General features: G+C 40.5%; 1 protein-coding gene across 4 annotated transcripts in view; it reads left to right on the top strand.

Moving 5' to 3' along the window:
* The window catches only part of UBE2Q2 (ubiquitin conjugating enzyme E2 Q2), a 48,236-nt gene that overhangs the window by 9,632 nt on the left and 16,548 nt on the right, over positions 1–22,056 (top strand). For 3 of the 4 annotated variants that reach the window (XM_027657509.1, XM_027657510.1, XM_027657512.1), the window contains 5 exons: positions 5,708–5,812; positions 12,572–12,676; positions 14,830–14,886; positions 15,088–15,174; positions 16,885–17,025. In XM_027657509.1, the coding sequence (XP_027513310.1) occupies positions 5,708–5,812; positions 12,572–12,676; positions 14,830–14,886; positions 15,088–15,174; positions 16,885–17,025 (495 nt within the window). The remainder of the gene's footprint in view (positions 1–5,707; positions 5,813–12,571; positions 12,677–14,829; positions 14,887–15,087; positions 15,175–16,884; positions 17,026–22,056) is intronic. The other variant, XM_027657511.1, reaches the window with a different exon arrangement.

The following is a 22,056-nucleotide window of genomic DNA, read 5'->3' as shown; positions in this document are numbered from 1 at the left end:
TGACCAAACACAGCAGTTGGAACAATTGCCCTCGTGGATCTGAGCATGTCAGGCTTTAGGGAGAGTGGAAGAAAGTAAAACAAATCCAAGCTTGCTTTCTGTGGCTTAGAAACAGTTAAAGATCTCTGTTTAACTGAATTCTAGTGAATAAATGATGTCCTGTTTATATGGGTTGGTCAAGTTAATAGTATGTTCAGTAGAGGTGGGTAAAATTCACTTTGCTTCCTCACTACCACCAGTATTAAACTTCATTTTTAAACCCTCCATTACAAACACTTTTCTTAACCTTTAGAACTCTGGATCACTGAAAAGGTGGATTTTTAAGGAAATTACAAACCTCGTATATAGAAGTGCAAATGATAGAATATTGTCATGTTCAATAACAGCTGTGCAACAGAGTAAATGGTGACGGCTGGATGTTTGAAAATACAAATTTTGGCGGTTTTAGTAACTTGAGGTTTCTGGGAAATGGTTTTATTTGGATTATTTTCAATGAAAGTGACCCTTCATGCTTTCTTTTTAAAAAAAAAAATTATAAAGGATGAAATGAAAGGGCAGATGACAATCTGCTGACTTACAAAGCCTGTACACTTCCCTGGCACTTGAGAAGCTAGTGGTAGAAAATGCTTCCTGCTTTTAAGCTGCCTTTGCAAAATTTGGCCCCTAATAATGGGAAACAGTCTGTCAGTTGTGTAATCACTACTAATACTATTTTAAGCAGCTGTAAGTACTAGTGTTTTATGATCACTAGGCTAAACTTTAGCTTTAAGAATATCTTCTCAGATCCTGATATTTTTGTTAATATTAACTGTGCTTTTTTTTTTCCTCTAAAGGCAGCTTGAGACAGGTGAAAAATAAGTAGTGAATGATTGACTAACAGTTGCAAATAATGTGTACTAAATTGTGTAGTTTAATCTTCAGTATTTATTGGATGTTCATTTGGATGTAGATATGATCTAGTTCTGCTGTTTAATTCAAGTGGACAGCCTTGGTAGCATCAAGGTGCCTGCTGAGGGAAAACCATCTATGATTTCAGATCGATTACTTGATGTGTGTTTATAGCTGCAAATGTATTCACCTTGAGAGGACTGTGTTGGCCCTCTGGGATGTCTTGTTCCATTAGGATTTACTCACTTCATTACCAAGATTGGGGTGAGCTGGAATGGTCTTGTTCCAGCCTTCTCAAAGTATCTAAGCTGGTTAAAAGATCTGGGAGTTTGATGTTCTGCTTTTGGGAAGTAAAGGGGGGGTGAAGAAAAATTTTGGGACTGGGAAGAAAAAAAAAATTAGAAGTGCTGTTACAAAAATCAGCTCAGTTTAATTGTAGATGGTGTAAAAAGAACAGAACTGGGTTCTGTCTACGATGGGCATTTTGCAAGAACTTAAAACCAGAAATTTTGAATTTTGTTCAGGCAGTACACTAAGGATTTTAAAAAGAAACCCCCCCACACACACACTTTTTCCATCTACTGTGATCTGGGAATTAAAGCAAATGAGGGACTGTCAGCATGTAATTGTGAGTTGAAATGATAATGCAGCAGCCCTGTGCTGAAATGTGTGTTCCTGCCACTTGAAACAGCTCAGTTGTGTTGGGGCAGCTGTGGTTGCCCCACTGCCTGGTGGCAAACGGTGTGGACAGGCTGTTCCAATCAGGAGAGCGAGAGCAAGAGGTTTTGTTTTAATTTACCAGCCTCGCTATTTCAGTGGTATTGTAGTCATTTAGAAACAGCTCGTTTAAAAGTCTCTTACCAGCATCAAAATTGTGTCGCTGTGGCTTTAGAGAGCTGGATAACGATTATATAACACTGCAAGGGCAACAGCCTTATTGTTAGGGATGAGAAAGCTTAGATAGGATATACTTAGATGACAGATCCTGCCCAGGAAAAGCTGTCTTAATGTGTGTGTTCCTGGAATCTTCTGTCACTTTTTGCTGCCCTCCCTTTATTTTTTTTTTTTTATTTTTTTTTGTTTTTTGTTTTTTTGGTAAGCAAAATTGTTAGCAAAAATTTAAGTAGGGGATGTAATGGAATGTCTGAACAGTGAGATCCCGTGTGTATCCTTCTAATGCGCTGTGGTTTTCCTGAATGATTTGATTGGGTTTGAAATTGTTCCCGTGGCAGGAGCACAGGGCTTTACTCCCTTTGTGTTTTGCGGTGTTTATTAGCGGGCTGAATTCTTTCGCCGCGTTCTGTGACAGAAGCGTTTGTGTTGACAAAGCTCCCAGTCTATCCCGGTGCTGATACAGAGGCTCTCCAGAAGTGATGATGCCATGAATTGTGATTGTATCTGGGCTGCTGTAAACATGCAGCCTTTGTCCCGGCCCCGCTCCTGCGAGGTGTGATGTCAGTGTGGCACAGCCCTGGCCTTGCTGTTCCCAGCTGTCCCTGGGCACTGGCTGAGCACCACAGCCTTTGCCTCTTGGGATGAGATTGTGCTTTTACTCTTAGAGAGCAAGAAAATGTCGTGTTACAGCAGTTACATAAAAGATCTGGAACACTTAATATGGGTGATAGATTATATATTACAAAATCCCTGTCTGTCAGCTGGATAGTAAAAGGCCCAAAATAACGGGGCTTTTGGGCGCTGAGAATTAAAATAACTGCTATTTTAGGCTTCCTCTCATGAAGCATTGTCTTTGTATCTGGGAAGCCTGCTTCTTACATGACATAACAGCTCAAATCCAACCCTTATCTCTATAGGATGCAGATACAAAAGAAAAAGCTGCCTTAGTTCTCTCAGCAGAATTAGCTGATCTGAAGTGCAGTTGTGACCTCACAAACCACAAGCGTAGTTTTAAGTTGCATCTGTGGTCATTACAAACTCCTGAGCCTGTTTGTATCTTAAGTTCAGAATGTTTGAAGTTTTATGTGTGAATTCTATGTTTCAAAATACAGTGACTCATATCCACGTGGAAATCAGCTGTTCCAAAAATATGGATTGCATACAGATCTAGAGAAATTTAATGCCATTTCTGTTTTTAAGTTAATATATTTATTGGTAAGTCTGAAGAGTTAGAGAGTGTTGCAACAAAATGGTAGTTTGTTTGAACTTGTATTTTAATATTAAGCACCTGTTGTGAAAAAATTGGAATGTGCAATTAAATATCCATAATCCAAAAATCTGAAGTTTGAAATCTTTTCTGATACAGCTGAGTAAATATGCTCTCCACGTTAAAGAAAAGCCTTTCTGAGAAGCACATTGTTCCTATTCTTGTTTGAAAAGCTAAAGCAGACAAAAAATTTGAATAGCTAATAATTTGTAGGGCACAGTCATTCATATGTGCTATATGAATTATTATGACTAATAATCCAGGCAGTATCAAATTGTAAGTTTTCTCACATACAGGAGGGCTTGTTTTCAGTGCAGGAAATGGAATGAGAGCAGAACATGAGTCAGGGCTGTCACCCAGTGCAGAAGGCAGCAGGACATTCAATTTGCTCCTGTAATGTGTATAAAAACACTCTGGGAGTGCTTGATCATCAGGTCTGCACTGTCAGTCATGGGCCTGCCTGATCCCAGAGGTGCTGCAAGGATCTGGGAGATTTTTCTCCAGGCCCCCAGACTGGGATGCTGCTGGTTGCAATATCAGGTGTCCAGCTGTGGGTTTGTTCATGAAATCCTTCAGATGGAGAAAGGAGAACTAAGGTTGTCAGAAAAGAAGAATATAGGCAGTGAAGAGGTGAGCTCCATTCTGTAAGCAGTCTTGAGATTCCAGATATGGTTTAGAAAAGAGCTGGCAGATGTTTGTCTTCTATAAATCATTGCAATTAAGAGACTTGCTTAGACCTGGAGTAACATAATTTAAAAAACGCTTGATTAAAAAAAAAAAAAGACCAAAAATATCTGTTAGGAGAATGTGCATATGCAGTCCAAATGTTGATTGATTGTATCTGGAGAATATTTTTATTCTAATGAGTCTGAGGACTTTAAGAAACAGGTGGTTTGGTGAATCTTGAGAAGCATTTTGCTTGTTCTTTGTATTTCCTGACGGGAATGTTGGCGTAATCTAAAGTTGTGGTAGTTGTGTTTGCTGCCTTTCTCTCAACCGAATGAGCTAAATGAGAGAAGTTGAGGTCTCAGAAATACCTGGTTCAAGCAGGTCTTCAGGCAGTGAGGCCACAGTTGGCAGAGTTTCCTTTATGATTTTCCTCACTGTCCATCAGGATCAGCGTGCAGTGAAAGGCTTGAGGTGAGGATATTGCACCATTGCAGAAGACTTTACAAGTAGGTTGCATGTTATTAAAAATGAGTGAGATGTTATCAGTACAAAGCCTGGAATATCTTTAATGAAGTTCAGTGCCTAAAAATAATGGTTTGGAAACCCTGTGCAGCGGGGAGTCCAATCTTGTTTCTCCCACGGAGAGTGTGGTTAGTCTTTCAAGAGTGTGTTGAGTGAAACCGAGGAGAAAATACACTTTTCCCTAAGTGCTGTGTTATGTAAAGGAGAAAAGTGATTAAACCACATCCCTGTGCCCATCCGTGAGCCTGCCCTAGCCAGAAATCTTGGTGAGCTGAGCACTGGGCTTTCTTGCTAGACATGTGAGATGTTAGGCCTTAGTTAATCAAGAGGAGATATTCTGAGGTCTCTGTGTGTAGTGTGCTTTGAAGTGAAGATGAAAGATGTGAACAATTTGTCTTTTCATAAAGATACTGGGAATATCATGTGTTCTTTCAAGGTGGTTTTAGCTGTGATTTAGGGAAAAAAAATAAACTCAAGGGGATTGAACCTGTTAAAAAATAATTTTATGCAGAGCCTTCGGTTTACAGGTGGGAATTTTAGACCTGTGTAGCTGCAGCTTTGCTGGAGTGTGGTGCCAGGTGGGAACTGTTGTGATAGTCTGTTTGGCCAAAACTGATGTCCTTTAGTCACATGGGTTCTCCTGTGGGGTTCAGCACCTCACCTGGAAGGTCAGTAAGGAAATAGGCTTTATATTGTTAAAAGCCAGCTCTAATATAGCTGTATTTTTCTCCAGTTTTCAAACCTTGACTCTAAGAGTGGAAGAATGAAGCATGATTTGTTGTCTCTGGAATGAGAAAGATGGAATTTTTCCTTTTCAACTGCAGTGAGGGGAAATGAATTCCAAAATAATGAGGGAATTTTCAGACCTGGGGATATGAAGATAATATCTGGGTGATAAAACTGAGGTTCAGCAATTTGTCTTTAGCTACTAAAAATATAATTGAATGGGTGAGAAATAGAGAATAACTTAATAACTCACACAAAACAAATAAGATCCAGACATGTCAGTGATATGAAGGGACACTTTCACAGCTTTTATTTGGGAGAAGCTGTGTTTTTATGAAAAATCAGCATCAATACAGTTTTATTTTTTGACATGGGCTACGTATGGTTCCATTTCTTGGTAATTATCACCTGTACTGCATTTTTAAATTTCTCCCCCCTCTTCCACCTACCCCCAAGGTTTTAAACTTCTCAGCAATGTTTCTAATGTATATCCATCATCTGAGCAACTTTTAAAATAAGATGAAATACTAGAAGAACCAGTTGGCTGGATTTCTTTCAACTTCTTTTGCATTGCCTAAAAAAAGTGGTGTTAAAAGCTTCTATGTTACCTGGCACAAAATAAGATAAAAGGTGATGTTAATACCGTGTTGTGAAATTTTGGGGGTGAATGATTTTTAAAAGCTTTGGTTCTTTTTTTGTTTATTTACATGTTGGGGTTTGTGTTTGTTTTTTTTTTAACAGGAGTCTTACCCCTCTTCATCACCAATATGGTTTGTAGAATCAGATGACCCAAACCTGACTTCAGTCTTAGAGCGTTTAGAAGATATTAAGAAGAGCAATACTCTGGTGAGCAAAGTGGTTTTTGGTTCTTCTGGGCATTTACTTGGGTTTGGGTGTTTATTTGGCTTTGTAATATTAACAAGCAGTTCAGTTTGCTCAGTTTTGGGGTCATTTGGGAGGTTTTGTAAAAACAACTTTCTCTTCCAAAAGGAGCCACAAGTGATCCAAAAGATTTGAAGCAAGTAGGAAAAAATTACTTAACTTCTCTTACAGAGTAAGCATTTAAGTTACAGCCCCAGTAATTAGTGTGAAGCTCTCTGAAAATAATTAAACAGTGAAGTGGATGAAAAGGTTAAAACTACTGTAAAAACCAGTTCTTGTAGAATTTTCTTTGCACAGAGATTAATTACAGAGGCAAAAGCTTTGTGTTCTTGAGAATGTATGTTCTGCAAAATGTGGGTATAATACAAAGAATTCCTGGTTTCAATAAAGGAGACTTGACCTGAGAGCTTGTGGTTCATCTGAATGTTCCTTAGGTGCTGATACATTTAAACAGGGTTGTGACTTTGGGCAGTTGCTACTTAAAGAAAATCTCTGTACAGATTCTAATGGTTGTTTTGTATTGCAGAAAACTCTCAAACATTATATCTTACTTGAGTAGCCTTTTCATGTAGTGATAGGAGGTCTTTGTCTGTGTGTGTGTATATATAAAAATTAACTTCCCATTCAAGTGTCCTTGAATAGTGCTTGGAGATAAATGTCAGTACAAATGCAGTTTGTTCCACAAGAAGTAGTATTGCAGCATACAGAAAATTCAGTGATTGAGTGTTGTTTTTCCAATCCAAATTCAGCTTTATGGATATTAAATAGCCTTTAAAGGTGATCTTTATTAATAGATTATTTTAACATGTTGTGGTTTTATTCATGCATACAAAACAAATCAGTCTGCAAAATACTGCTTATTGCATGGATTGTGTGCTTAGTTCTTGCCTGGTTTGGAAAAATTGGGAATGTTCTTACGAAGTCTACTACTTGTCATGTTTACTGGGATAATGGTAATGTAGCATACCCAACCTTAAACAAGAATGTACAAGTGCCTTTTTCTAAAGAATATTTAGGATGCATTTGACTTCTAGCAGAAAAAATTAGGACACTAGTAAGAGTAAGTGAGAGTCTTGGAGGGCCTTGCCATAATTAAAAACAGTTGCAGAGGAATACTGGTGATTTAATGCATTATGTCAGATGTGATTGCAGGAGACAGAGGCCTCAGTTGTGTGTTTTCTACTTCAACCTAAACTTTAGACTAAACCACATTCAGAAGAATGGGATAGATCTCTTAATCTTTGTGACTTTTGCCCAGAAAGACACAGAACAGGATAGTAGCAGAAAATCTGGCCAAATGATCCTTTTTCTTAAATACACTTCCCAGAGGACTGTGCATTTAGAAGCTGGTGTGGCTGATGGCTTCAGCCTGAGGGTTCTGAGCAGGATGTTTCCTCTGTGTAACTGCCTGCACTGGGCTGGAAAGCTTTGTTGTAAACATGCATGGGACTTGCTGTGCTGAATTGCATATGCACAGACACTGCTTATGTACCTGGTAAGAAAACAGCTTCTGATATCAAGATTGTACTTGCCCATGTAAAAGCTGCTGGGTTGATGTAATAGGCACCTGTGGATGGCCCATTGGTTTCTCAGGAATCCACCCTGCATCTTGTTATGCCAAGATGAAGACAGATGGGAGTGGTTGAAGAGATAAAAACACCACAAAATCTGGCTTCTTTTTTTTTTTTTTTTTTGACTCCAAAGGTTTGGCTTTGTGGGGTTTGAGTTTGTTTTTTCTCCATGCAACTTCCTCCCCATCAGTGGCATTGGAGCAGCTCACACAGTTTTTGGAGTAGGGTATGAAGTGATTGGGAACTACCTGTAGAAATCCAAAGGCTTCTAATTTATCACAGTCTCCTAAAAATTCACTTAGTTTAATTTAGATTTCTAGAATGTTTCCAACCAGTTTTCATTTAACTTATTGCAAGTAAAGGATCATTAGTGCCATGTTATTCTAAACTCAGAGTTATTGGAGCAATCAAATTTTGAATGGGAAATTGCACTGGACTCTTGCAGGAGTTTAACTTGACACAGCAACCGTGTGCTAAAAGCACTGCTGGCACATACCCTGCTTTAGCTTTTTGTAGTATTACTCTGCCCTTTCTACCTACTTGTGACAGGTATCAGCTCTTTGGGAAACTGAATTTATGCTCTTCAGGCATAAATGTTTGACAGGGGAAAGCCAGCCTTGTCATTTGACATGGTAAAAAGAAAACTGGTTTCTGATGTTGAAATCCTGGACGTGTTTCCTGGAAAATCTTCTGTGGGTCCAAAACTGCATCGTTACCTTGTATGAACATGGTGCATTTGTTAGGAAAATTTATTGAAAGGTTGTTAAGAATGGGATCAGCATAGATATCATTGGGTTTGGACACTTCAGCTGCTTGACTGTCAATGTTGAACTAGTTCCACTCAGCAGATGAAGGGGCTACACAGTTCTTTCAACCTTCAGTGTCTCCTGAACTGCTTTTCAGATCCTGAAAATCCAGCATCACATTAGACTTGATGGGTATGAAACTGCCATCTGCCTTCTAGTGGTTGTGCTATGCAAAAGAGAAATCCTACTGTCTTGCTAAGTTTAATTTGGTGGAAGCTATATGATGCAAGTCTGAAGCCTCAAACCTTCATGACATACTATGTATAACTATGTGCTGTTTGGAGGTTTGCTTTTTAAAGAGAATAGGGAAATGAACTTAAATTCAGATAGCTTAAATTCTCTCTAGACCTTAAACTTGCATGGAAGATGTCAAAAGTAGAGAATTCCTGGTATAAGTTTGTTTACAGCTTGGATAAGCTGCTGTCCTGAAGGATGCTGCTGTGGTGTTAATAATGTAGAGTGAGTCCCACGTGGAGACATTTCAGGGAAGAATGCTGTCTCTGGCAAACTCCCAGTGCAGCAGCAGCAGATCATGTGTTGGAGTCAGAGAGACAAAATGCAGGAATGAGCTTTGCTTTACTTCCTGGAAGTGGCCAAGGCTGCAGAGTGTGTGTGAGGGCAGGTGCTGTCACAGCTTGCCTGATTGCTGAGTGGGGGTCACACTCCAAGTGACAGTTATTGCTTCCCTGTTTCCACTGGGATCCTCCTTCAGCAGTTTCTGTGGTAGGCTAAGACTGATTGGTTCCTTTCTTTTTACACAGATCCACTGTGTGTTTATGTGTAGATAGACACACATGGAAGAATGAAGTCTTTGTAACTTCCACTGTACTTCTGTTTCTTGATAATCCAAAACCAAGGTGTTTGACAGTGAACCCAGCAGGGTATTAATATCGTCAAAGGTATCCTAAAATTATTAATGCTTTTGTACTGCATTAGAAAGATCTCTTCATGCATAAAAAAAGCCTCCTAATGTAGCCTCAGTTTCAGAAAAAGATTGTTCTAAATTGTTCTCAGATGTGTAGGTTGTTAACATAGGAAGCAGAGAATTCCAAGAGGTGTTTTTGTGTTCTAAACCAGCATTATGGTATCCACAAAAACTACCAACTTCTCAGAGCTCCTGAAGCATTAAAAATTACAGGGATGTGTATTATAATTCTTATATTTTTGTTACTTTTACATTAATTATAATCAGTGTAATAAGTTTATAAATGTGTCACCACATTTGGTCACTTGAGCATTTCCCCTCTGCAGGCTCCTTACATGGCTCCTTTAATCCCCTGGGGGTTGTGCATTCTGGATGTGCATTCTGTGTTTAGTTTGTGCTTTAGGCAGTTTGTATTCCAGGGAAACTCTTGGTGTCCTGATAGCCCCTTTTCTTCAGTAACCTCAGTGTGTGTGTTAAGCATTCACTTTACATTAGTCAAGCCTGTGAAGTTACCCTGGAAATACATTTAAATTATTGATATGTGACAGAAATCTTTTCCTTTTGATACAGTCTGTTCATGCACATACCAAATCATGCCAGGCCCTGCTCAGGGCATGGGGCTGGGTCAGATGTCTTCCAGATGTGCCTTTCAGCCCAAATTATCCTATGATTTTTCATACACAGGAGCAGAGTATAAGGGATAAGTGATGGTGATCCATGGCAGAAAGATCAAGGATATGAAATTAATTCCCGTGGAGGAAAAATGTAGCAATAAGTGGAAGGGTTGTAGAGAGAGGATCAGCTTCTCTCTCTGCCACCACCTTTGGAAACTGTAGACACTGATGTCAAATAAAGCAGCTGGTCTCTACAAATGAACTGCAGTGTGACAGTTGCATTCAGGTAACCCTGCAGTGTGGGGTGCTGCCCAGGTAGGGGATCCCTGCTCTCAGCTGTGTGTCTCTGCCTCCCCTTTATGGTGTCACTGGTGCTCAGGCACTGAAGCTCATCAGGAATTGGTCCCCCACAAACCTCTCAGCTGCCTCAGGGCTGTGTGATCTCTGGGGCCAGTGGAAGGGAGGAGGTGAAAACCTGCTGCTCCTCCAGGCACAGGCTCTGTAATGTGGCCCAGGTTGGGCCAGGGGGTTGTTGCTTGGAGGGTGCTGATGTCCCTTGCTTGTGGTGCTGCCTTGGAAGGGATTGTGAGAAGCTTCCTGGCTGCAAAAATTCCTTCTTAACTTTGCTTCAGGTGACAGGACTTCTCATGAGCAGGATGAGGAGTGGAGGAACCAGGGTAGGAAGCAGTTCTTAAACTCTTTCCAGCCTTTACTCTCTCTTCCACTTAAGACACATCTAATGTTGTCTTCATCTGCTTGTCCAAGGTCAGTTCTAATGGACCAGCACACTGCTGATGGTGCTGCTCTTCCCCCACCACTTAGATTTTTTTTTTTGTGTGCATCACAGCAGATGTAAACAAACTAATGGCTTGCCTGGTTTTACACAGCTCTGTGAGAAAAATTACAGCTGCTCAAACTGTATGGTTTATGCTCCAGCTCTCCATGAGGCAGTGTTTGTGCAGAGAAAAAGTTTCTCAACAAAATGTGTAGCAGTGCAACTTGCAGCATTTTGCACACATTGAGAATAGTAGTTCCATCTGATTCTATCTGGCAACTAGCTTTTTGATGGGTTCACCTGATTTCTGCCTGCTAAAAGATTTCCTTGACGTCTCAGACACCCGTGAAGTTTCAAACAAGTGTTGAGTCTTAAGGTTGATGAGAAACGTGATAGTTTATGTTGCCAAAAGCTTTCTGTAACAATCACATCTCATGTGTTTACTCATAAGAAGTGTGGTGCTGATACCCCAGTCCTTTTGGTGTTACCTGCTTTATTTTTGAGTGAAGGAAGACTGTCATGTATGATGCAGAAATAGCAAATGTGGTGTGAGAGGAGGGAGTGCCATAGTTGTTGTAGTGCAGGCTGGTGTCTGAGTTCATGGCCTCAGATGGATAAATAACATTCCTATTACACAGAATGTGGAATTCTGCTGCAGAAGGGAAAAGCACTGAAGCTTTCAGATAGCATAAAGGCAACATTTGCTTATCACTGCTGGTGATTTGGGCTTGGAAATTAAGTTTTTAACTCTGGAGAGACTGAATTTTCACTTGGAGTAGAGTAAGGTAAGAGCATCTAAACCATCCAATAGCTTTAGACATGCAGAATATTTTGGAGTGAATAGTTTATTTTTTACCTTAATTTATTGTATATTTTGAGAAATACAGTATACAAACACCAAATATTGTTGTAGAGTTATAATTCTTTCAGAAGTCTGTGCTGTACCTTGGGTGAGGCTGCATTTCCTGAGCCTCCCTCCTTTATGGAGAAGTGCTTCAGGGGGAGGGGGTTGCCACTCAGGTGTTACTGCCAGGAGTACTGAGGGATGTGTGTGCAGACTTGGTTGTCTTACACACTGCCCTTGACAAGTGGCAAGACAAACTCCCTTTGGTGTCTGGAAGAAAAGTCCATAAATAGATGCAAAAAATGAGGTGTTGACCCTTTTACAGATGCATTCTGCAGTCATTTCTTTGTTTTCTTGACATAGCTGTGCAAAGACCTTGAAAAGTTAGGAAATGCAGCAGTACAGCGTTTCATGTCTTGGCCTTAACTATGAATCTGAGGCTGCCTAGAGAAATTTAACAGCTATGGAAATCAGCTTAATTAATGTGGTGAGCAAACTTAATGTTTGCCTGTTTCTGCAGAACTAAATTATTTTTCTGGCTTGCATAACAGTGAGTGTAAGGTGTTCTGTGTTTTGCTGTTAACAGAATGTCAGTGTAATGCTGCAAGGTGGAAATCAGAGATAGTAACAGATTGTGCCTCCCCCTGACCCAAGATGTGGCAGGCAGGCTGCTCAGAGCTTGCCTGCTTCTGTGCCTTGTACTGTGTTTGTCTTGCTCCAGTGCCTCACTGGTGTGCCCTGTAAAAGAATTCAGGATATGGAAAATCAGACTCAGACTGTTCCTCCTTGGTTTTTTTGAAGACTTTTTTTTTTTTTAAGCTGGGAAATGGGAATGGACCATCTTGTCTTATGGAACATTACCAGTTGCTTATTCCATAGTGATTTGTGGCTCAGACACCTGTGTTTGGATTGGATGATGCTGTCAGGGCACATTATTCTTCTGCTCATGGCTTTCTTCACTTGACAAGGGGAGGTGAATGGGAGCCATCTCTGCTTTGCCATGTTTCCATGGTGTGGACTTGGTTACAATGATTACAGAGGAAAAGAGGGGTCTTTACATTTAATTCCAGCCTTAGAAGATTTAAATGCTGTACAGTGACTTTAGGTTCAGTACCAATGTGCGAAGAAAACTCAAAATCCTGCTCTGTGCTTTGGTTATAACCACTTCCATGTTTTTGTTTTTTATAGCTTCTTCAACAGCTGAAGCGATTAATATGTGACCTCTGCAGATTATATAATCTTCCTCAGCATCCAGATGTTGAAATGTTAGATCAGCCACTGCCAGCTGGACAGGTAAACTAAAAAAGCTGTGGACACCTCCTTATGGCAATGAAGGAGTTGTTTTTCCAGCTCCAAGAAAGAAGATGGTGGGAATGATTAAACCTTGTGTAAGCCAGAACTGAGATATGAAGCACTGTTGCTTTATGATGTCCTCAATCTGAATTTTGTTTGCAAAATCCATTTAATAATGGTGTGATAATATTACACAATTTCCTTTGGAGTTTCTGTATCATTGAAAGGTGTGTAAGTGATACCACTGCTGTCAAGTTTATATTCCCTCCTAAACACTGTTCAAACCAATGGTTGTGCACTTCTAGTGCTTCCCAAATTTACTTTTTCTGAAATGTTTGCTCTTTGTTGAAGTGTATATGTTTTACAGTGTGCACTTGGATGAAGTGCTGTTGATGTTTTCCTTCCTCTTCGATCCCTTGCAGAGACATGGGATTCAAGACCATATGCTACTTTGGGTAGGGAGTATCTGAGGTGCCTTGTTTACTTCTTGTGCACTTGACATATTGAGTTGTGAAGGGCTGTGAGATGTTCTTGTTAACCAAAATGTTTTGTATTGTGCTGAAAACAGAACCGGTAACTGACAGTAACTGTTCTTTTTTGTATTTTTAATAAGACTATGGTATCTTCTTTTGTTTGTATGTGTTAAGATGACATGATTTCTAAAAGCTCCTGTAGTGTAACAGATGGTTTTCCTGTGGTGACAGTACTATAGGAATAACAAATAACTTGCTTAATTTTGGTCACGTGCCAAATTGTAATCCTACAGGTCTCTGCTTTGAACACCCACACAGCAGTGCAAGTGCAAGGCAGTGGGCCTGTGATCTTAGGAAGTAGCTTTGTGAAGAGTCTTGCATGTGCTCTGAAGCTCAAAAACTCATGTCACACAGTTTGCAAGTTAAATAAGAGTGGCCTTATTAAGTCTGACTAAAGATCCATCTAGTCCTTTGCATTGTCTAGGGCAGTGATTCTTCCCCTGGTGAGGCCACCCCTGGAGTGCTGTGTCCAGTTCTGGGCCCCTCAGTTCAGGAAGGACATGGAGGGGCTGGAGCAGGTCCAGAGGAGAGCAACGAGGCTGGGGAAGGGACTGGAGCACAATTCCCATGAGGAGAGGCTGAGGGAGCTGGGGCTGTTCAGCCTGGAGAAGAGGAGGGTCAGGGGAGACCTCCTCACTCTCTGCAACTCCCTGACAGGAGGGGGGAGCCGGGTGGGGGTTGGTCTCTTCTCCCAGGCAACTGTCAACAAGACAAGAGGGCTCGGTCTCAAGTTGTGCCAGGGGAGGTTAAGGTTGGATATTAGAATTTCTTTCCAGAGAGAGTGCTCAGCCATTGGAATGGGCTGCCCAGGGAGGGGGTGGATTCTCCATCCCTGGAGATTTTTAAAAAGAGACTGGATGTGGCATCAGTGCCATGGACTGGGAACCACAGCAGGGTTGGATCAAGGATTGGACTTGATGATCTCTGAGGTCCCTTCCAACCCAAGTGGTTCTATGATTCTATGATTCCTTCTTTTCCAAAGGATAAGTAAGCACAGGACAAGAGCATCAGAATGCTCCTGAGGATTTCTGCAGCTCAGACTTCCTGAGCCTGAAGTGATATCCTGAAATAGAAAGCCATGAAAAATTAACTCAGTATGTTGGTTTGGAATGTTTTCAAATAATCTGCAGACAATGGCTACATGATGATAGTAGTGGCTACACAGAAGTTGTAGATAGTGAGAAAAAGAAGCCTTTAAGTTTAAAGTATAAAGTTTGTTGGGTTTTTTCTTTTTAAGAGTATAGCATGGAGATGGATTTTAGTCAGAGCCATGATCTGATTTCATGGTTAAGAGATCATGAATTGTAACCCACTTGCTGTGTTTGCTGCTCATGTCACTGTCTCAGAATAGGGTATCCCTTATCTGAATTTAAAGTTTCTGTTTAGAACTTAATTGGAATTAATTGTGACATTCTATTTCTTTGCTTCATGCAAAAGTCTCTTCACTGCCATACTGCAGGAAAGCATCTTTGTGCATCTTACACTTTAAACTTCAGTCCTTTGCAGACCTCGATAAGTGTAATTTTCACATATACTGTTTCACTTTGAAAGCAGACTCGTGTTTTTGAAAGCAAGGAACATGAGCAGAATTTATGCAGAAACTTCATTGTTGTATTGCAGAATGGAACAACAGAAGAAGTTACATCAGAGGAGGAGGAGGAAGAAGATATGGGTGAAGTATGTCTATATATGAAATTGTCCTAATCTAGTAGAATTTTGGCATTTTGCTCTGCAGTGGTTGGCTAATAATTAAGCCAAACAGTAAAATGTAACCTCCCTAGAGTTCAACAGAAAAACTATTTAAAAATTTGGATGTTTACCTGAATGTCAGCTTTCACTTCAACCACAAAACTAGTGAAATTTTCTTCTTAAACCTAGATCTCAGCTGTGAGGTACTTGGATACAGAGAATTGGACATCTGTTTGTGCTTTAGTCAAACAATTCATAACATTGTGTGCCAAAGCAGTAAGTTTTTGCATTGTTAACTCCTATTTCAAGCAGCATGTGAACTGGCTCTGATACAGTTGGAAGTGTCTCCCAAATTGAAGCAGACTGGCTGAGTAAATCAGTTTGCTGACTCATTAAACAGGTGAGCTAGTTTTTAACTTTGATACATTGAAGGAAATGGAAGGACATCCAAACGGACACAATGAACTTTTTTGTCACTGTCTGGCAACGTGGTGCTCCTTTTAATGTAAGGGTAGTAAGAACTACCCTTTTTGCTTACTTCTGCTACCTGTTAGAATAGCTCCAAGATGCTTGCTTTTTAAACCACTATAAATAGCATTACTGTAGGAGAACTGTTCTGAGTACTTCAGATTTAGGTTTTTAGTGAAAGTGTAGTAAGAATAAACAACTCTTTCTCCGAATAAAAGGTCTTCCTTTAGAAATGACCTAAATGTTACCAAGTTCTGGAATTAATTTGAAACCACCTTGTTCACACCATATTTAGTCTGATCCAGAAGACATTTGTTGGAGCTGGTGTTTCTGTGAAGGTGGTGGGAACACCTGCTGACACAAGGTTCTCATTGCTTGCAGACTTCTAGACTCTGTTTGGGTTACTTTGCACCAAAAAAAATTGCCTGCTGTTATTTATAAGCTGTCAGGTGGCTCTGTGTGTGGCAGTGATATCTTCAACCTGTGACTCCTCCAAGTTCTGAATGGGAAAGCAGCCGATTCCTGGGGCTCTGTCATTGCTTTGAGAAACAAATTTTGAAGAATACTCAGTCTGTTGCAGTTGAAGGAAACAGTGTTGTCAGGGGCACCAGAGAGGTGGTTCTTATGCCGTAGGACATCCCTGGTTTTGGGTTTATGGCCAGGTTTTCCTGCCATGCAAACAGGTGGTGTGTGAAGAGTAGCCCCAGTGTGGCAGAGCTCTGCATGTCGGAGTGTGTCTGACAGTTGTGTAACCAGAGCTTGCTGGGGTGGCTGCTGGAGTGCTTCCTTTTTACATCCTTCCCCTCCTCTCCACAACTAGCACTTGAGCCACCTCCCAGGCAGTTGCCTGAAGCTCAGAGTGCTCCTCTGCAACAGGATGACCCCATGTCAGAGCACAGAGCAGAGGATCTCTCAATGTCTTAGTCTAGAACTCAGAACTGAAATGTTGCTTGTGTGATCAAGAATGCTCGACCACAGTGTTTTGTGTCTCAGTTCCAAAATTCCTACATCTGATCTTTAGCTGAAATGTTCACCTTGAGTAAAGTACACGTAATTTTCTAATATTTAACTTTCTTTAGGGGCTGCTGCAGCCCTACCAGATCTGTTAATAACTGTGTGCCAGAAGTGTAGAATAGATAGGATTTGAACTGAAAAGAGAGGTTGCTTTTAGAAACATCTTGGAGCCACCCCAGCTTCAGGTACTTTTGGGTTCTCAAGCCCTGTTTTCTACCTACTTTAGTGGGCTAATGCACTACAGTCCTGACTTTATGCAGAGGTTTTATTTTGCTTGTTTCTGTGACCAGAGACGGGTTGTGAATTTGGGTTTTGTTTGTAGTGTGAGGGCTCCCTACACTTCCAGTTTTGGCTGAGAATGAAGTTAGAACAAAATAGAAATGGCATGCAACAATCACAAACATGTAGTGCTGTGCAGTATGTGACTGTGCTCTTGGAGAGGGTTTCGTCGAATTAAGAGCACAGTGCAGTTATTTACAATTAACTTTTTCCTCTATCCTGTAGGACATTGAGGATCTGGATCACTATGATATGAAGGAGGAGGAACCAGTTGATGGGAAGAAGTCTGAGGATGAAGGCATTGAAAAAGAGAACCTTGCAATCCTAGAAAAAATCAGAAAAAATCAAAGGCAAGATCACTTAAATGTGAGTTAATGATTCCATCCTAACTGCAATGGAATACTTTGCAATACTTCTGTGTAATATTTCTGACTCTAAAACAGAGATGGTTTTCAGCAAATCCAGCCCACTGCTATGAATCCACAAGTAAATTAACCTGTAGCTGACTATTTAACTGCTTGTGTCATTTCCAGAGGTATCTCTTTGGTTGTCCCTCTGTCTCTTGCTCAGTGCCTTTGTTGTGAACAGGAGGCACAGAGGCTGTGAGCATGACTTCTGTTGCTGAGCCCTTATTAAAGTAGAAAAAAAGCCATGTTTAAAACTGACCACATTAGAAATCATGGGACCCGGGAATTTGTGCCTTAAATACATTTTATGCATGAATTTACTTTTCAGTAATATCTGTGCCACATGGAAGTTACTGAAGGGTGGTGGGTTGTTTTGGTTTTGGTTTTTTTTTTTTTTTTTATTGCCAGGTGTGAAGCAAGGGGCCTTCAGCAGCTCTGCACCTTTGTTATCAGTTTTTTTGAGGGATCTTGCCAGCAGGCAGTTGTAAAAAAAAGTTTGTTCTCCAGAGGTTTAGAAATGTTTTGTCACAAGTGCCAAGTTCCAGAGACACTTCTGCTTCTCAAAAGTGCACGTAGGAGGGAGTGATGATGTCATACAACCTTAATTTTATTTAACCTGGCTCCCAAAGAAATCAAAACTTCTGTTTCATAGAGGTTTAAAATGTGTAAAGCAGGAAATTCGATTCTTCTGTTTCAACCAAAGGGTTTTAAGATTTTTATAAGTCACCTGTACAGCAAGAAAGTGCCTGAACTGGTGCCTCCCACTGTGTGAGCCCAGAGGTTTTCCTGTGCTGTTTGGCAAGTGAGCAGACATGTAAATCATGTCCAGACACAAGCTGTGCTGTTCCTCATTCAGCCTGTAGTTGAAGATGTGAACAGTAGTGAGGTGCAGGGGAGGGACCTGTAAATATTTGTTTAGGAAAGGAATAAGATTTAGGATTGGTATGTAAGGAACACACCTGGATTTTTGTTCTAGTTCTTATACTTGATGATTTTTGCAGCAAATGTCTCCTAAAAAGCCTAAAATGCATTAAAGAATTATATTAGATTCAAGAAAATTGATGTTGTAAACCTCTTCTCATTTGTAGTGAGAGCTCTATAGGAAGTGCTTACCTCTAGCCAAGCCAATCCACTTTTAATATTGGGTGCACTCCTGATAGATCCAGTTATCATAGGAATTCAGGGAAAAGGCTCCTCTAGTTAGCAGAATCTTGACTATTTCTTGTCATGAATTACTGAGTCTTCTAATTTAGAAGAAGAAGTTCTTCCTCTTGGTCACTGACACTTTACCAGGGGAAAGAGTTTCAGTGTGTAGCCATCTGCTTTTGAAAGGAAATGAAGCAGAAATGCTTCTGAGTTCCTCAGCTACCAGTGTTCTGTTGCTGTCCCTGTGCTGTTTGAATATGACTTGACTGCAAACCTGTCACAAGTACCTGAGACTTATGTTCTGCAGAAATGGCAGCGTGGGGTAACTGGCTAAAGGAAACTGCTCTGATTTGTGTGTGAACTCAGTAGTTACCTGTCAGATGGTCTGAAGGGAGTGCACAGTAATGATGACCCCCGAGGGGGGGAAAAAAACAATCAACCAACCAAAAAAAAAAACCCAACCAAATAACCCCACAACACCTAAACCTGACCAGTATTTCATTACTTAAAAACAGGTAAGCATAAGGTGCCAAACTGCATTTGCTGTGTAGTCTGATTTTGAGACTTGACTAACCATAAATGCAACAGTCATTTATTGCTTTTGTTTAAACTTAAATGTTCACAGTTTGAGAAGATGCCTATTGAATTTCTGTGTATTTCTGTGTTTATAGCTCAGATCTAGTGGTAAAGACTCCTTATTTATTCAAGAAACTAAATTCTCTTGCAACCTGAAAGGCATGACCTGCTTTACCGTCATCTAAAATTTGGTAGAACTGAAAGAAGGTTTTTGTAGTGTCAGCATTCTTCCTTGGTGCAGAAAGCCTCTTAAAACTGCAGATTTTCTTTTGCTGTCTGTTCTTTCCAATTTGGCAAATATTTCCTTTCCTTTTGCTTTTTCTCCCTTTCCACATTTAGTGGAGCTGAAATGAACACTGCTGGTTTTCTGTTTGACAACAGCAGACTCAACTTACATAATAGCTGCTTCTCATGCCAAGACACTCTCGTTGATGCTGGTGCATAAACAAGGTCAGCTGAGTACAGGGAACAGGGTATTCAACTGCTGCTGAGGAACTGTGGTATTTTTGTGGGTCACCAGAAATAGCTGTGCCGCTGAAATAATTTCTCAAAGGACTTGTGAGGGTTTACTCTTAAATGCTGTGGAACAGAAGATGATAGCTGTGCTACTGACCTGGGAAAGAGCTCACCTAGTAGCACTTCAGTGGCCTTTCATGCTGCCAAAACGTGGGACTTCTGTTTAATAGAAGGTGTTAACTGTGCCCTGAGAGAGCAGAAGTTTGCTCAGTGTCCTGACACAGCAAAACTTCAATCTGTACAGCCCTCACAGGTGGGTTCCTTCAAGGACAGTACGAGTGTCACAAACTTAAATGCAGTGGCTAAACACAGTGTGTTCCCTACCCAAACCAGCAGCTTTGTTGGGGTTCTCTGTTTCCCCAGCAGAGATCAGTAAAACAAACCCAAGGCGTTTCTCTGCCGCTGATTGGAAGAGGGAATGGGAAGGCTGATGGAAGGCTTTGGCTGGTGCCCAGTGCAGCCAGGAGACTTGACAGTTCCTTCACTGGCCCAAAGCCAGGGGTTGTCCTCTCTCCCCTTGCTGCAGCACAGGCTGAAGTTATGGATCGTGCTAAAGGCTTTTCCTTAGGAAAGCAGTGCATGCAGCCCCATCATCATTTATTTCTAACAGGTTAAAGACGTTTTTCTGCTTCTCAAGACTTTTGTCATAGGAGATTTTAGAGTTTGTATTTTACAAGTTAAGCATGTCTATCTACTAATTTTGTAAATGAGTTCTCTTCCTTGGCAGTATCCCTAATCCCATTCTTCTTGCTGGCATCAGGAAATAAATTTGGCTTGTGGTACAGTTTGTAACTTGGAGCAAGAATTAATCCTCCTCTTAACATTGTAATAACTTTAAAGAACCACTTGCTTAGAGTTAAAAGAGGTCTTTGAACTGGAATCATTAACATCAAATATTTAACAACTTGCTGCTGCTTGCTTTTCAGAGGTCTCTCCCCACATAGTCATTTTAGAGATTAATCCCTTTCTTATTTAGATAATGCTATTAGCTTTTCCCATTTCATACTGAGGAGTTTATGCACTTTCCTTTAGAAGTCTCAAATGTCTCTACTTTTGTCTTCAGATTTTATGAAGTCTAAGGTGTCATTTCTATTTTCATTCTAACCCTTGAAGTAAGTGTGAATCTACTGTAACTTCCAGGAATGAATGTACACTGCACAAATACTGCAAAAGTTCTGTGACAATAGAGCATCTCATGTTCTTTAGCTCTCTTTGGGTCTCTTGAGATTTTTATTTTGTTATCTTGGGGAAGTTTCCATGTTTTGTTTTAGCAGGTGATTTTTGGTCTTGTGGCTAAATTATCTATAATATTAGTATATTACAGATATTAATAATATTAATGTCTAGAATGTATTGTGAGATGGTTTCCTGTAGTGCTTTGATGCGTGACAGTACTTTTCAGACAAGACATAAAACATTCTGGTCTTAGGATCTAAAACTGCAATGAACTGCACCTCCTACCTCATGTAACCTGGGGAGGGGGGCAGACTGTGTTTGTGTTTTGAGGACTGGAAGGGGAAAAGAAAAACCTCCTGTCTCTGGAGGCCCAGTGCAGACAGAGCTGGGCAGTGGCAAGTGCTGGCCCAGCTGCTGCACTGCTCAAGTGTCACGTTTCTGACAGTGGCAGAGGCACATCCTGAAGGGGAAGAGTTTGAGAACAGGACAAGCTTGTGGTGATTTATCTCATAAATACTATTTCTGTCCCCCAGTCTTGGCTGTGGGAATTCCTGCACCAGGTATTTCTGGTACTTGCAGCTCTCAGCAGTTGCCATGTTGTCCACAAAGATGTTTCCCTCCTGCAGCAGGGATTTCTCCAGCTTACCTGCCCGTTCTTCTGGAGAACCACAGATATGCTTGTACAGGAGAGGATGATCAAGTGAGGCTTTTTGTGCCTATTTAATAGGAAACAAAAATCACTTGAGTCTTGTCTGGCAGCTCTATTAACTAATTCAGATGAAATGGCATCAGCCCCATGTGACAGATACCTGTCAGATCCCATGATTGATCACTTTTTCCCAAGACAGTTGCAACCATAAATCTTGATCTCCCAAGTGCAGAAATGGTAACTTGAACTCCCTTGGAGTGTCAAGTCCCATTTTTCCAGAAGGATACTCTGTTATTTATATCTGAATTCAGTCTTGGGAATTATAACTTGTATATAGCAAGTTACTGAACGAGTTTTTAATTTTAGTGCTTTTATAGTCAAAACTTGACCTGCCTGCTCTATATCATGCAATGATGTGATGCAAGTAGTACTTTCTTCTAAACTGCACTTTAACAGTAGCTATAAAACCCAGAAGTGATTCCAGAATGAAGATGTGTGTTTTAGAGCAGTGGTGGTTGGTGTTACCATAAGTTACCTTCCTCTTCCAGCTTTCTCCAAGTTGTTCAGAGTTAGTTCAGAGCAAGTAAAATAAGCTCCTGTGCTAAACTGCTGAGGTTAAGCTTGCTATCCTCTTTCTCCTAACTGTAGGTTGCTGGTTTGCAGTCTATGGATTCTTTAGAGTAGCAACTGTAACTATATTTAACACTGCTATATAGAGTGGGCAACCCAACTAGAAACTGCTAGAAAAAAAGGGTGAAAAACAGTATTATAGACCAGGTCTACTGAGGCTACTTACACACACTAAAACTAACTTTATTTTTAATACCACTTCATTTTATCAGCAGTTATAATGGCAGTCAGGGGTATGGGGGTGTGTTAAGTTTTGGGGTTTAAATGTCTACAGTAGAGAAGTTAATCACATTTTGA

This window comes from Corapipo altera, unplaced genomic scaffold, assembly GCF_003945725.1.
Source record: "Corapipo altera isolate COAL_440 unplaced genomic scaffold, ASM394572v1 308, whole genome shotgun sequence".
Taxonomy (NCBI): Eukaryota; Metazoa; Chordata; class Aves; order Passeriformes; family Pipridae; genus Corapipo; species Corapipo altera.
Note: the sequence above shows the minus strand (reverse complement) of the source record. Positions and strands in the feature narration are given on the sequence as shown.